A 17,136-nucleotide genomic window follows, 5' to 3' on the forward strand; every position below is an offset into this window, starting at 1 on the left:
TCTGATCCTAATAATGATCTGATCCGTGACTCAAATCCGTGATACGATCCAAACCGTGAGTTTTGTGTTCATGTTAACACCCCTAGTGTTAACATGTCAGCTTTGTAGACTATATTTTGTATACCGTACATATAGATAAGAGTGTGTAAGTCATGTATTTGATACATGCATTAATACTTTCTGATGTGAACCTACACTTTTAGATCTGTGAATGTTTTTAGTGTTCAATCTTTCTTGTATTCAGCACTGATCTGTTCCTGTATCACATTATAAGCTTTGTGCTACTTTATATATTTCTGTATACTAAGAAAATACATAGGAAACACATGTAAATCATGTGATATGTTGTCTGTTTTTGATGAGAACATAGATTTGTTTTCACAATAGAACAATACTATAAATTTGAATTTCACTTTGTTGGTAAAATGACACATTTGACCCACTCCATGGCTAAAATGAGCACTTCTTTGTTTAGAGACATTATGTATATGCTAAATGTCTTTAAAGAAGCAGCCTTTTCACCACTCAAGCAAATTGTTTTATTGGCATATAAATTGCCCCCCACCCCTCCGATTTCATCAGGTGGGACAATGATATAGTTTGATGCGGTTTGTTGTAAGATTCCATGTCGGTTTTCCTCCGGTCCTCCCCAATTTTTTGAGTCACCAGCCACCACTGATGCACAATCACATATAAAAATGATCAAACTCATGTTGACAGCTATTACCTTGGTCTCCAAAAAAACCTCTTCATATCTGTAAAACTCCACTTCATCATTCATTTAGACAACACAAATCTGTAGAGCGATAACAAAAGATTAAATCATCACGATATTGTTCCACTGAAAGTTAGTAAACAATAATACTGAAGAATTAGACCCATTAAGAGAGGCAGATTGCTCACCCTGAAACTGTTATAAATAATTGTTACACTGGAACAGGCCTATTTAAGATTCCTGTGTTAGCTATTTTATCATACAACCAACAAACAAATATATCAGCAGAATAGTTTTATTGCTGCTCGTGACTAACATTTCACCCCCTTGCTGCAAGACAGTTTCTTAAGCACTCAAGGTTTTTGAGAACTGCTTTAGAAGACAGTCAAGTCTCGTCAGTATTCTCAAGATTGCCTCTAACTATCGCAGGAAACTGTTTATTCTTGTCTGGATTTACAATATACAGCAGCAGAATGTAGCATCTCATTAGAGTGCTACACTCTCTGACCCACCTGATTACTCACTTTCTTTTCCTGCCACTTCTGTTTTATCGTTGTTTCTTCCTTTGAGTATCTTGTTAAACTTCAGTAACCAGATGTCAAGCCTCTTCTCTCCGCCTCCTCTATCTTTTTTCTCGGATCTCTCTGCCTTTGTTCCCCCCACCCCCCACCCGTTTGTTTCATTATTGGTATCTGTTTCTCTGTTCTCGCAACCCACTCTCTGTTTTTCTCATCTTTTCACATGCAGACACATTGAAGATTAATATGGACACACACACACAGATACATACTTACTGTGTTTGCATGTATGTGTAGTGTGTACTTGCATACATCAAATGATTGCAGAAATATAGGAGAAATTCCTGCATCTGTGATTAGTCTTAGCAGGTGACTTGAGGAGAGGCACAGACCTCAAACATGCTGATTTGTAGTCACATGACAATCCCTTAACAGTCTGAATAGCCAAACATCTTGTCAAAGCACTCCACCAGCGTAAACCCACACAAAGCACTTCCATTTTCTGGCTTCTAAGAAGGGCTCACAGTCACCACATAGCAATGCAAGAAAGATTCCCTCTGCATTATTTGCTCAATTCACTTTATCTCTTCCCATCTTAAATGGTTGACTGCTGTCCATTGTGAGCACTGAACACCACCGTCTTTTTATATTCTGTTTTTGAGGCATTGTGTACATGTGCATATACATGTGTGTCTGTATACACCATCCCACAATGAATGTCCCTAGCCTCAACCAGTGAGATCATGCACTTCAGGATAGCATCCTTGTGCAAACACACACATACAAACACAGAGCTCACACTTGAAGTTATACTTTTCTTACTATGACTTTATGACCTCTATGCTTTTGGCTGCATGCATGATGCTCCGGGATCTTAGGTCCAGTGTTCTGTATCACTGCGTCAGTCTCTCACTGTCTCCTTCGCACACATGCACAAACACACAGTGTTGCCCTGGTACTCATCCAAAAATACTCCTTTAGCTCCTTTTTAAAGCTATGCATGTTTATTTCCGTAGATGCATGGAGTGCTTCCAGCCTGCTTTCTGAAATTATCACATCTTGTCACATCTTGACGTCTCTGTTGCTTCCTTGCACTTGACTGTCCCCCTCTCTCATCTCCTCTGTTTTCATCCATCTGGCTTGAAGTCTGTCCTCTGTTCTCAGTTGTATTGTAGATAGAAGGGTTGGGCAGCATTTCTTACTGCAGTTTCAGCTTGCCGTTTGTATATTTAGTATGTGTGATCAAAAAATGTTTGAAAAGTTTAGTGAGAAGGGGGTGCGTTTGTAAGATGCCAGAGTGGAGCTGTTTTGTTTGCTTGAGCGAACTGTATGTCATATAATCACTCTGAAAGAAGTGTCAGAGGGGTCTCTGGGGGCATCTGGCTATGTGAGATAGAGAAAAAGCCATCAACACGCGGTGGCATGTGAAAATCATGTATGGAACAGGAAATAGAGGGCAGTCACCTACAAACAAAAGTATGGTTGCATTAACACCTTTTCCTGACACTTGGGTGTAAATCAGATCTTGAACCACTTACAGCATAATGTCTGTTTATTTTCACTTCCGTAATAGTAGGCATGAACCAAAATGGTCTGTTTTATTATAGTTCTTCACATTTAACAACAACATTACATGGTGTTTGAGATATATTTTATAGGCAGGTAAAGAGTTCAAATGCTTCTTAAGGAACTAGATAACACTCTTCCAAAATTAGTGGTTCTGACCAGCCCTCCAACAGCCTCCACAGTATCCTGACTGTCTCTATTTTCTTCTTGTTCTTGCAGTTATCGCCGACTCATTGACAGTAACAGCTCCAGCCCAGACTCTGTCCAAGGTAGAGGGCGACACACTGCAACTTACCTGTGAGGTGTCTCGCACCACAATGCAACACACTCACTTGTCGGTGGGTTGGTACCTGCGGTCCCCGGAGGATGCAGCCGCGCCACCTCAGGAGCTGGTCACCCTGTCGAGGGATTTTGTTCTACGCTCTGGGGGACCATACCGGCAGAGGATGGCTGCAGGGGACCTCAGGCTTGACAAAACCAGTGCCACCGCCTACAGGCTGACCATTCACAAGCTGCAACCAGTGGACCAGGGCCTGCTCTACTGCCAGGCTGCTGAATGGATTCAGGACACAGACGACAGCTGGTTTGCCATGACCCGCAAGCAGAGTGACAAGACTCAACTCCGCATTCAACCCACTGGTGAGTGAAGGGGAAAAGATGTTGGGAGGAAAGAGGAGGGAGGGAGGGAGGAGAAAGGGTAAAGGCGCTGGTATACTCTGCACTCTTTGGTCCCCCCTTGTCCTTTTGACAGGCACACACACACGCATGTGGGCAGGCCTCCCCTGATTGCTGATGAGTATCTCACACTAAGCTCATTAGCTCACTAAAAAGGGCTTAACTCAACCTCCACAGACTCCCCACTTTTGTATTTGTGTCTGTTTGATAGGCAACATTACAAGCACATCCTAGAATAATTTAACCAGCTCCAAACAGTGTGAGAGTTTGCCACAGTAGACCTATGACTTCCACATGTACCATCTCCCCAGGCAATGGGTGGCCTAGAGATTAGAAGCCAAAAATTGTGTTTTTTCACTCACTGCTGATGTGGCACTCCTTGCCAGCAATTACACCATGCTAGTTTGTGCTTGAGCGCACTGGTTTAGTGCGGTTTTCAACTCTGAGGGAGGAGATGTCTAATGGTGGGGAGGGGTAGCAGGGAGACAAGGGGTCAAGTAACAAGGGGTGCGAGGATGTAACAAAGCATGTGTTTGGGCGGTTGTTGGTGGAATATGCCTCGTATGATAATGATCTAATGAACTGTCGACCTCAAGACTTGAAAGACCAGAAACAAAGACAGCTTTATGACTCTCCACATGCACTTCCAAACTGATTCGATCCCATCACCCCATCAGATGCACTGTGCTGTATCTTACATACAAAAAGAATCCCTTTGTATGCTTCCAAAGAAGGGCCACGGAGATGGGTGATAAACTGCTTTGACATTAGCTCAATTACCAAGGCAGCACACAGTGGCAAGTGTCTCATGCCAGTAAATCACTTCAAAGTGGAATCGTTTTGCCTTTCTCCATTAAGCATCAGATCCACACAAGTTGATGGTGCCCCAGATAGGGCTGGGTGGATGAGAAGAAGAGTCAAAACACGGCTGTAAAGCAGGTTTGTCAGATGAGTTCCTGCTACTTCAGGGAGGAGACAAAAGGCACAAAGCGCTCCCCTCTCAACACCCTTCGTCACTCTCTGTCTCCTCTCTGATCTATAATGGATGGAAGTGTTGTTGCGTGACAAAGAGAATACAGCAGAGTTGTGCCGCCGTGTGCGGTTGTGGATGTGAGTGCACAAACTTGATGAATGAGCATGAATTAATTTCTTTTTGTGTACTTTTATCACATGGTGAGGGCACAGCTTGCATACCTTTGGGCTGAACTTGTGTATTTTATGTTGCAATTGTCCATGCGCATATTTTACAGAGAAAGGGAGAGAAAAATTTAGAAAAGAGAGGGAGCAGCTCCTCCATTAGGCTCCGATTATAAAAGATGGAGTAGATCTCAAGACAGCCCCATCACTAGCTAATCACCCACAGCCGGCATCAGAGAGAGCAGCCACGGACTGAATCCTAATGTACCTTTCTCTCCCGGTTTCTACCGTCTCTCTTTCTTTCTCTTTTCTCTCACCTCCTCCCTTGTTCCCTGCTCTCACATCACCTCTCATTTTCTGCAGTCGTGTCTCATCACTGCATTTTTTTTCTGCATCCTTAAATATTCTCCCTCCTGTTCTTTTCCCCCCCACTTCACTCAATCTGCTATTTGTGCTCAGTGCTTTATGTTTTTTCTAATTAGCTCTGAACACTAACAAATGCTGGACCTGTGAGGCCATTTTTTTTTATCCGGGGTCTCTGCTTCCTCTCAGCTGAACTCTTCAGTTCTTGTCAAAGCAGGTCAAGGCTCTTTTAGCTTTGCTGCCCCTTTTTTTCACAATTATTCATTTTCAAATGTCTTAATGAACTTGATGTCCTGCTCCCTTGTTGTAGGTGCCGCAACCTATCAGCCCTTTGTTTTGTCATCTGTGTGCTGTTCCCTTCACCCCTGTGACATTATTTGCATGCATGTGTGCACTAATGCTGCAAGTAATAATTATTTCCATTAGCGATTAATTTGATTTTTCTTTTTTTTACAAACCAGTTAATCATTTAGTCTATGAAATGTCAAAAATTGTGAAAAACACCCAAAGTCAAACATGCAGTCCAAAACCAAAAGGCATTCAATTTACAATTATAGAAAACATAACAAGTCCTCACATTTGAAGAACTGGAAATGAAGAATTGTTGACATTTTTATTACATTAGTAAACTGATGATAACTTGATTATCAAAATTATCATAAATTACGTTTACATTAATTGTTTATTGATTGAAGATGATGTTTTCAGCACACAGTAACACATTCCTAGCCACACTACTATGATTTATATGCTGTCAGTCTTCTAATAAAAGGTGCTTAGCATTCCATTTCACATCTCTGAATATACAGTACAGTATGTGTTTGTGTATCGCTATTTCATATGTGTGTGTGTATGTGTAAACAATAACCCCCCTCCCTCCCATCATAATGTTCCCCAGCATAACAAGCTCTATAGCAACAGCAGGCTTTGAACTTTTCCACATGAGTGTGTTTCTCAGGAAGTCTGTTTAAAGTCTTTGTAATTACAGCTCGAGGCTACCACCTCACTGAGCGGCAGCGCAGCCGTCTCTGATACATACTGTGCTCGTCATCTGGAAATTAATACAGCAAATATAACTGAACACACAGCCATACACATACAGTACAAGCACAACCACACATGCGCTGACAACAAGCGTAATTTGACCAAGTGGAAGAGCTAGCACCAGCTATGTTTGTTTTATCTGTTCTGTCTTAGGCCATGCAGGAGGAGGAGGAGGAGGAGGAGGAGGAGGAGGAGGAGAGGAGCGCCTGACTCTGTTTCAGACTGCTGAAGAGAATTTTAATTAGATGTTGCTTTTTTTTTATTGCAGAGGTGATACCAAGGGGGAGAGAGAGCAGAGCACTCTGAAAGATCAGCATTTTATCAGAGCGCTGCACTGTGTGACCTCAAACTTTCTCTCCTTTCTATTCTTTCTGTGTCTGTAGAGAGAATGGCACTAACCATTATTTTAGTGCCCTCTCCCAATCCTGACCACCTACAACTCCATCCCACCACACACATCCCCTCAATACTCCCTCTCTCTCTCTCTGTTTTGGCATGCAGCTTCAGCATCCCACACTGTGGACATTAAACAAGCGCAACATGTTGTGCATTTCAATTGTAGCCCATATTTAGACATCAGTCTTGTTTTGGAAATTGGAGACAAGTTGTTTGGGAATTTAACAAATATCACCTTCTTGAAGAGATCTCTCCCACACCTACACTCTTTCCATTCAGCTGTTTTATTTAAAATAGAGTGTTATATCCAAGGGTTTTCTGCATTTACTGGTGTTTGATAAATTCTTGTCTTACAAAGCCTGAATGATGTCCAACATACAAAAAGGATTTACTGTTTCAGATTTTTATGAATTATGAGTATTATGTTTCCCATGTGATGCATGACTTTGTATTTTTGCAGCCAACTGAGCGCATTTCTGATTGTTCTACTGAACATGCGTTTAACCCTGTCATTCCCTCTGACATTCCCTCTGTTACCCATACCCTGACATTCCCTTTGTTTTCTTTCTTTCAGATCGGGACTTCAGCATCCAGGTGAGCACGGAGCGACGGTCCTTCACGGCCGGTGAGCCGCTGGAGCTTCGCTGCACCATTGAGGCCCAGAATGTCCCCGAGCGCTTCTTCTCGGTGTCGTGGGTCTTCAGCAGCTCACCGGTGGCCGTGGTGGGCCCCAGTGCCGTGCCTGTCCTGGGCCCCGATTATGTCGCCCTCGAGGCTGCTGGTCACATGACTGTGCGTAAAGAGAGCGCCAACGTGCACTTGCTCAAGCTGCAGCACCTACGCCCCGAAGATGCTGGAAAATACATTTGCCGTGTGACGGAGCGGGAGAAGACGCCCACGGGAGACTTCATCGACCGCAGCAAGAGGTCCCGCAATGTTCAGATCACAGTCCAGCCACTCAGTGAGTAATAATCTGTTTGCGAGGACACTGGCTTAGTTGTCCTGTCCTTACTTGTCAGTTACAATAAGAATGATGAGCTTTTCATAATAGCAGTTTTATCTTCATATAGGCAGTATGGAATGTCATAATGTGCTCCTCTCTAGCCTATCTCTCTCTCTCTTTCTCTCTCTCTCTCTCTCTCTTTCTCTCTCTCTCTGTCTCTCTCTCTCTCTCTCTGTCTCTCTCTCTCTCTCTCTCCAAGGTGGCCTAGAACAGATAGCTGCACAGCCTCTATTGTATAGCTGCACAGCCTCTATTGTTAGCTGTGAGTAAGTAGGGAAATGATAATGCTGCTCTTATTCCTGATGTATTCTCTGTTTGAGTGGATTGCTAAGGATTGGTAATGCAGCATTATGGTCCTTCCCATTTCCTTGGCTTAGCTGGCAGGGGGTGGGGTGGGGGGTAACATTATAGTAGCATAATGGAGAGCAGAAGAGTCCAGACTCAAGGAAGCTGAGCTAACAGCCATGAAATGAAAGCGTGGAGAAAGAAAAGAAGCAGAAAAAGACCCCTAGCTCTCCAGGGCCCTCTAAGTGGTTCCCCAGGCTAAATTAATGTGTTCTGCTGGGCCAGACCTTTTCAGCTGGGTTAAGCAGGGCAGGCTGGTGGGGTTTTGTCAGGCTTTCAGCTGATCAATGTAAATCTGTAGTCAAAGGTTCAATACCTCACTCACAGTCACTGCTTGTCACTGAGATTGTTATTCCTCTCAATGGCAGAAAGAAAACGCCCCCTTCCCCAGCTTGGGTCATTTGCCTCATCCCCTCTTCTCTCTGTGACTCCATGTGTCTTAGGACTAGAACGGTGTGTGTGTGTGTTGCCAGCTGCTACCAGCATAATAAAGCATAATAACCACAGAGTAGTATCTCCTCTCAAGCAGCCAATGCTACCTTTATCCTGACTGCTCTGCACTCCCTGCTAAATCAGCCCAAAACAATGGCCCTGAGCCTGCAGGAGTGTCCAGGGAGCCTCTCTGTATGGGAGGTTTTGTTTTTCCAACAAAAGACATTAATGCCCCATAAAGGATGTTTATAGGGTTTACACAGGATAATAGCCATGGTTATTGAAGGAGAACTTCCGTGAAACGCAGCAGTATTGCTCAGACAACATGTATTTCATGCACAAACTGTCCTCTCATGCCTGCTTTTTCTCACTTGCACACACACACACACACACACACACACACACACAATTTCAAGATGTGCTTTATCACTTTAATTTGGGGAATTGGGTGAGAGTTGGTAACGGGGTGTGACATGGGTTAAAGTTGATGAGTCAGAGGCAGGCAGAGGTGACAGCAAAGGAAAAACAGAGATAAACACTTCTGACAAATCAGTATTGATGGATGAGTTTACCTTCAATGAGAAAAGGAGAGAGCGCTTACTTGCCACACTGAATCTTTAAAATACAGATAGAAAGGAAAAGAGCAAGGACTGATAAGAAAGAAAAAGGGGCATATTGTAGAAATGAGAAAATTTCCACTTTTTAGTCAAAAAAAAACATAGGCGGAAATTGTAAACATTTAAAAAATCTCTCTGCTAAAGGAAAGAATCTGTATGTATGTCCTTCACGTATCTCTTGAACCATTCATCCGATCGACACCACACTTGGCAGGTGTATGGTTGTTGACCCATGGAAGTACAGTGTTGAATATGGTGCAATTTGGACACACAATATGTTTAATATTAATAAATTCTGAATAAACTAGCAATCAGTGAGACTCTCCACTTTGTGCAGGGGCAAGGCAGATCTTCAGGACCGAAAACACGCGAAAACACTGTCTACTAGTTTGTCTCATATGCTCAAAGGCCATGGAAATTGTGAGGCACCATTACAGACAAAGCACAGATGTTTGGAGCAAACATACCCTCTCAAATTTGAACTGAAGGCACAGAAAACAGTAACGATCTAAGAGCCCAATATGATCGATCTACTTTATTTTAGGATGCACATTATTTTATTTTTAAATGCAGCCCTTATTTTACTTGAAAGAACATTTATTTACTACTAGAGTACTTATTATTTATAACATCTGTGTATAATAGAATGTAAATGTTAAAGGAAAAGGGAAAGCGAGAGCTGTCCACAAACCTTTTAAGGTGAAGCAAGATGTAAGTGTCTACATTTCTACCAATCCTTTCTTCACGTCTCAGTGTGAAAAAGTGATAGAATACAATATGTTCTTAGGTTTGAGACCATTCAAATGAAGGATGGAAAAGAAGAAGAAACGGATGAAGGGTTTTCCCTTTGTTCATTTGAGTGTGATAGAAGTAAGAAGTGAATTTATTCCATATTCACAGAGAGCTTGTGCTTATTAGGAGGGCAGGCAAGCTGAGAGTGAAGCAGCAGAGCATGAGGGGAGAAAAGAAAGGGACCTTTAGCCACATCACCTAGAGACAGCAGCGCTGGCCTTGCAAGGCTAAGAGAGCTTTAGGGTCAACCGGAGCTTCATGATGTTTGATGGATGTTGAAGTGATGAGAGTTATGATAAAGCAGAAAAACCGAGCAAGAGGAGCCAGTAAAGACTTTTATCCTCCTCCACTTCTGAGGTGCCACTGAACCTTGTGATCTGAGCCTTCTTTCCTGTGCCCCCATGGACTTGGTCAACAAGCTACACTGGGTTCAGGCTGTCACTCAGAAGTGCCCGAGGCCAGTTACAACACAACGCTATCGTCCTCTCACATGGAACCTTTCATACATACACACACACACACACACACGAGCATGCAAACACACATGCACAGCACTTGTACAGGATTGTGTTATACTCCTGGGAACAGGCTCAGCGATATGTTTTATTGCCCCCGGCCTCCTGTACTCTCTGAATGTTTTAACACAGAAAGTGTTATTCTTGTTGTCTCTGGGAGTCAATGTGAGAAGAAGAGATTTTGACTAACTCTTTTCTAACTCCTTCTTCACCTGTCCTCATGTCTCCTATCTCAGATATATGCATGTCCAGCTCACCTCCATGTCTCTCTCTTGTTTTTCTTTCCTCTCAGAGAGCAACATCACAGTTTTGCTGTCCAGTAACTCCTCAGAGGTCCTAGAGGGCAACGTGATGCAGTTGACCTGCTCAGTACACTCTACTACAGGCCCCCTGTCTGTCGTCTGGCAGTGGATGGACAAGCAAGCAACTGGACCGGCCCAGGAGGTGGCCTCCGTGGATCGGGACGGCACTGTATGGCACAGCCCCAGCTACAGAGAGCGCTCCAGCTATGGGGAGATCCGTGTGGAGAAGGTGCGCGCCGACACATTCTCTCTGTCCCTGTATAATGCCTTAGCTGGGGACGAGGGCCAATACCGCTGCACAGCTACCGAGTGGTTTCAGACCGTAACTGAAACAGGGCTAAACTGGGAGCAGATAGGAGAGAAGTCAGCCACCAAGACAATCACCGTCAAGACTGTTGGTGAGTTATTGCAGCACGATCTAACCCCAATATACTGTATGGTCTCTTATCTTCAAGTCAGTAAGGCATGTAAACTCTTATAAGACAGTGTGTCTCCATGCATGCACACCAAATGAAAGGGAGGCATATGGTTTGTGATTTGCTAAAGACTGATGAATGGCTCAGGCAGAACAGGCAGTCCACATAGTAGAATACACCATGGTTTATTCATGCACCGCCCTGGGGAAAGAGCTATTATGACACACACACACACACACACTTACATACACACTCGCACACCACCTGCCACACGTCAAGAGCAGTACTTCAGTGACACTCATCATAAATGCGCGTACACACACACACATACACACACACACACACATATGGATTAGCCTGAATTATTAAAATGGAAATGCAGCTGCAATGTGTTTCACAGTCTGCGGGTCTCCTCTGTCAGTGCTGAGTTAAGCTGAACATCCTCGGTACAGGCTGAGGAAGCCACTGGAGCGGAGCAGTGAGGAGCTGGCTGGCCAGGAGCGCAGGGCTCAGTACACACACACACACGCACACACACATACACATACACACAGAGCCAACGGATTAGTTCCCTGCAGCAGCACACAGCGGTGCTGCAGAGAAGAGATGTCAGTTTTTAAGTGGCCATTTGTTAAGTTCAGGCAACAACAGAAACATTAGTTTGAGGAACAAGGGACGCATTATGCAAATCAGGGAAAAGAAGTCCGAAGCTGCTTGTCTCTCCTCAGTTATACTCCTCGACATCTCCTCTCCCTTTCCTCCAAGTCTGTTGATCAAAGGATTTTCTAAATGTGCGCTGTTGTGTGACGGTCATTGTGTGTGTTTTACTTCATCTCAGATTTGTTTTGGTCTTTTGGTTTTCTTACTTCAGCTTCCAGCTGCAGTTTTATTGGAACTAAACCTTCCATGCAGATAGAGCCATTGCTCTTTTTTTGTGTTTTTTTTGTTCTTTTCTACAACTCTTGACTTGCTTCAGATTGGTATCTACACTGACCTGTCCTCTGAGTGAACCAGTCTACAGGCTGAAGCTCGAGATATTATATATGATCACTTTGCCTTCATTTAGTTCATAGCTTCCTCTTTAATGGACTCCCTCTGCTTGGTGAGTAGACCTGGAGGGAGCGGGAGAGGGGTGTCCTTTGAGAACCTCGTGTTTTTGTTGCCACAGTGAATACAAAGGTGTTCGGTAGCGAGTCTTCCTTTCCAGCTGATTGGCTTAAGGGGCCCTCAGGGCGTCTGGGGTGGCAAGTGTGTGCAAGTGAGAAGCCCGTATACACACACACACACACACACACACACACACACAAACAGAGGCCCAGACCCAATATATAGTAGACACACTTAGACACACTCTTAGACACACTCTCCCACTCAAATACACAGACTTACAGACTTGTACAGTGCTTGCATTCATGTCTATTCACATAAACAAAAAGACAGAAAAAAATGGATCGGTGTGAAATCCTCTTTTCCATCACAGAGGCAGGCAGACAGTGAGGGAAATGGATGGGTGGATGGATGGATGGATGGATGGATGGATGGATGGATGGATGGAAGGAAAGAATAGGAGCACAGGGAGATGAGAGATAGAGTGAGAGGGGAGAGTTATTGTCTCTTAGAGAATTATGGCCCCAGGCGGCTGTCCCAGCAGTAGCCAAGTCTGGACAGAAAGCCATTGATTACACACCCTGAAGGACACCGGGGATGATGGCTGTCAGAGAAAAAGAGGATGAGGGACGGAGAGAAAGCGACAGCGCTGTTGACAAGAACATAATGGGGAAATCTGCAAAGTCTCAAGGAAATAAATTATCTGATCTAGCAAAAATCAGACTTCAACATCTCCCCATTCCTCCTCCATCTTTCATCCTTTTTTAAATTTTTATCTGTATATAATCCTCTTTCTCATATTCGAGCTCAGTCAATCACATTCATTGAAATACCCCAAATTTGGCACAGCAGGACTAGGTTATTAAAGGACCAAGGAGAAAAGAGATTTTTCTTTATCTAGTCTATCTAGTCTTTCTCTCCCTTGTCTCCCTTGGTTTCCAGTGGAGGTGTATCTTAGCAATAATATATGAAGCTGGGTGAACGTTTTTAGCTTAATGAGGATAGTTTAGACTTGGCAAGGAGTTGGGCGTAGATCGAACATCGGCGCTTAGAGGAAATCTCTCCCGTGGGATTTCTTTGTTGCATCACCATTAATTTTGAAGCACAGTCTCACAGTCAAGCACACAAACTCATACTTACACACAAGCCCAAGGTAGTACATATAAACACATGCACAGACACATGCACAAGCTACAATAAATTACTTTCCTTAGGTGCCTTCACTTACTGTACATACTGCACTTGCCTTACTGATGGAGAAAAATGCTAGTGAAGATTAAGAGGTTCTTTTTGAGTATGTCAGCATGGGCCCAGTGCAGCTTCAGTAAATGCTGTCTGTATTTGTTCCAGCAGGGGTCTTTGTTCCCCTTGGTAGCCATGCTTAAAAGGAAACTTCTTTCCTGGAAGTGATTACAAACACCATATCAGTTTCTGAGGTTTCAGCTTTTAGAGAAAACACTCAATCATACACCCAGGCCCTGTAGTGCTGTTATTATTTATTATTATTACTGCTATTATGTATTTTATATTGTTAAAGTATGTTCTTTATTAGTCAAATGAAAAGACTGCCTCACATACTGTCCTCTTAACATCAACTCTCCTCTTTCTCCACCATCTAGAATCCTCCTTCATGGTGTCGGCCTCGTCACGGACGCCATCCGTAACATTCGGAGACTCCTTTGACCTCATATGCCTGGTCAAGCCCCGTCACAACCCTCGTGTCCCCGCCTCCGTCACCTGGCGCTTCATGCCGACTGGCACAGAAGCGGGCGACGAGAGCAAGGGAGAGTTCAAAGACCTGGTGACTTTCACCCGAGAGGGCACGCTGCGGTGGGGGGAGCAGTTGCTGGGATTGGGTACCCGCACCACTGTGGACCGTTCCCACTCCAACACAAACTTCCGGCTATCAGTGACACGGGCAGGGCGCCGTGAGGCTGGCAAGTACCAGTGCACCGCCGAACTGTGGAGGAAGAACTACAACAACAGCTGGAGCAGAGTAGCCAACCGCACTTCCAACCTGCTGGGCATCAGTGTCCTACAGCCAGGTAAAGCTGAATGGCGGCTCGCCAGGCAGGCACACACTTAATTGGAACAGACACAGACCAGCACACAAATAGGAATAAACACAGATACATACACACACACACACACACACACACACATAGTGAATTCAGCAGAGCTTAGAAGATTTCTGCCTGCTCTAATTGCTCTTAGTCTCTGGTTTAGCTACTGTGTGTGTGGACGTGTGCGCATTTGTGTGTGTACAGTGTGGGGTGGAGTCTCCTAATGGAGCACAGTGAATGGATCGCTAAATAATAATAATAGACGGAAGCAAAGGACTGAGACAGAGAGAGTGAGAAAGCGTGATTAAGAGAGTGAGCGATCTGTCCTTGAACTTTTTTCCTCGGCGGACGCATTAAACTGTCTACACCACCCTCATTGGCCCCAAACACATACACAGAAAAACACATTCAGACATAGCCCAATTAGTGGCTAAACAACAAACACACACACATACGCACAAGCACACACTGACCCAATTTAGCCCAGTCTGGTATACCTTAACAGCATGATACTTCATTTATTCAGGTGAATGGGCCTGGAGGCAAATACTCATCCTGTTGATAAAAAAAAAACACTGCTGTAGTCTGGCTTTCAAAGCAGTCCAGCAAAGCATTGTGGCACCTGGAGTACCACCATTGCATGGATTTGGTTGGAGGAATATGAGAAAGTAGTCAGCAATCACGCAGCATCATCTGAAATGCCAAATGTCAGTCTGTAATGTTATATTTGGGATCATGAGCATGCATGAATAGAGTGCATCTGCCTGCCCACAGGCCTCTTCCATGTTGAGGAGAGGATAAATAAGATGCTGTTCAAAAACATTATCTCACATGTGTAGACACATGTAGATTATAGACTCTCATTCCCCGCTGCTATTGATTCAGATACACACATGAATGCAAACCGATGTAAACAGGCACAGACATACAGAATCAAAGAGGTGCAGAGAGAGTGCTTTACTTGCTTGACTGACTGTGCTCTGACCTTAACCATTCACGTGGAACACACAGCGTCCACCAGCCCTTCAAGAGTTATTTGGAAATCGACTTATCATCATGAATGCTCGTTTACTTCCCTCCTATGTGTTTGTTTACTTTGTTTATCCTTCACCAGAAAAATCTGAGAACACATACACAATCATTTTGCAGGGAAGTAAATACCTGGTCCACCTCCCAATTCTCTTTTTCTAGCAGCTTCTCCATGACAAAGTGATCAGTTACCTTGGTAATGCCATCAGTAACCGTGACGATGTGATCAGTCGCCGTCTGAAAGCCAATCAGTAACTGTTACGGTGCGATCATTCTGTGTGTAAGGGCACTGTCTCGCAGGGGAAGGAGAGTGAGTAATTCCCTTATGTTATTAGTTGCCGAGGCCTGGCTCAGTGCTGGTCACGCTGTTGTTCGTCTTGTCCACCTATTTCGGTTGTGCAGCAGACCTTCATTTAAACTGATGATTCATTTGTCAGAATGCCGGATGTCTCTCTCTGCCTCATGTCGTCTCTTCTCCCATCTTCTGCTTTTTCCTTTCTGTTTTCCTAAATGTTAAACACTCCTGGCTAAATGAGCGGCTGGCATTTTCAGTCCCTCTCTCAAAAGAAGTGGGATAAAGGGGAGCGTGTGTAATGAGGTGTGAGCAAACACAGCATCTGACCAGATACATAATTGAGAGACTCTAAATCATGCTTCCAGAGGTACCTGCTCAATATGTATGAGCTGCCTCACCAGCATAGTGTATGCACATACATGTGTGCATGTCTAAATCTAAGTTTCTGCATGAATACCAGTGCAACCATGTTTCTTATGACATGCCTCTGAAAGCTTTCATATGCTTACCATGCATATATACAGGAGCCTACCTCAACCCTGATGACACAACAGCAGAACTGTTTCTCTCAGCTCTCTGATGGTCCATTACACCACAATCTTGTATTCAGGAGGAAGAAGGGTGTGTGTGCTTAACATAAAAAGGTTTTCAAATGCAAAATGATGCTCCTCATTAAATTATTGTGGAACTTCAAAAGCGGAGAGTGAAAACTAGCATCAGAAATAGTGCCCTTGATCTCCAACGTCCATGCATCTTAGATGGGCAGAAGCAAAAGTTGGATGTAGATAAAAGCTGGACCAAACCCACAACGAAGCCTGTCAGTGTGACGTTTGGTCAAACTAGCGAGGGGCCTGTAGCCCAGGCCATGCCTACTTCCTGCTCCAGATTGCATTAGCAGCACAGCGCCTGTGTGCTAGTCCCCTGGGTCATATCAGAGGAGTTCACCCACCGTATCTGCACCGACCAACACACACACACACACGCATTATTTTTATGTTCATTATGAGGGCAACCTTGTGCAGCATTTAGGCTTGAATTATCCACCATAGACATAGATGCAGGGGAGAAGCATTTAGCACAAGCAGGAGCACAAACACCATCAGGCTAATGTCTACACACACGCAGTACATGGATACACGCTGGGGGGGTTTACCTCCCAGAGCTAAAGTGTAATTATCTTTTGGTAGAACACGATTCAATATTAGCCCACACAGCAGAGGATCTCCACAAACACACTCTCAAAAAAAAGAAAAAAAACCCATAAGCATATGGTATGCAGTTCCACATACAGTGGCAGTAATATTAGATTTCACCTGATTGAGTTTTCTCTTTGTGTCTTTCTGAAATGCAATAATGGCAACACATGTTCAGCATGGCGGATCACCAGGGAAGCCTCTGTCTCTACGACACAATCTAATATCATCTACTCATAACTCATAAACTGCGCACACACACACACACAAACACACTCTTCATCTCTTTTTACCACACAGACACACTAAAAAGTACACAAAACTAATTATGCTGAATCTTCCCTAATGGAACCGGAGTTTAGATTAATGGTGGTTTAGGGAGTTCAATACATTTTTCTCATCATTTGAGTGTGTGCATGTGCACATTTGTGCACGTGTGTCTGGCATGAGGAGTGGAATATTAAGACTTTCTGGTTATTGGTTGAGCTAGAACGATGGTGATGATGGGAGGTTGGGGGGGGGGGGGTGTCCCACTTAGAGTTTTTCCTCATCTTTCCTCACACACCTACGCTTGCCTGGCTACCTTTCACTCACATGAGCAAAAACATCACAA

The 17,136-nt window shown here is 44.0% G+C and overlaps 1 protein-coding gene across 2 annotated transcripts in view; it reads left to right on the forward strand.

The window, feature by feature from the left end:
- LOC121907207 (immunoglobulin superfamily member 3-like) overlaps positions 1–17,136 on the forward strand; it is a 72,393-nt gene that overhangs the window by 39,788 nt on the left and 15,469 nt on the right. For both annotated transcript variants that reach the window (XM_042426636.1, XM_042426637.1), the window contains exons 3-6: positions 3,019–3,438; positions 6,989–7,375; positions 10,411–10,818; positions 13,563–13,988. In XM_042426636.1, the coding sequence (XP_042282570.1) occupies positions 3,019–3,438; positions 6,989–7,375; positions 10,411–10,818; positions 13,563–13,988 (1,641 nt within the window). The remainder of the gene's footprint in view (positions 1–3,018; positions 3,439–6,988; positions 7,376–10,410; positions 10,819–13,562; positions 13,989–17,136) is intronic.

Source organism: Thunnus maccoyii, chromosome 11 (genome assembly GCF_910596095.1).
Source record: "Thunnus maccoyii chromosome 11, fThuMac1.1, whole genome shotgun sequence".
Lineage (NCBI taxonomy): Eukaryota > Metazoa > Chordata > Actinopteri > Scombriformes > Scombridae > Thunnus > Thunnus maccoyii.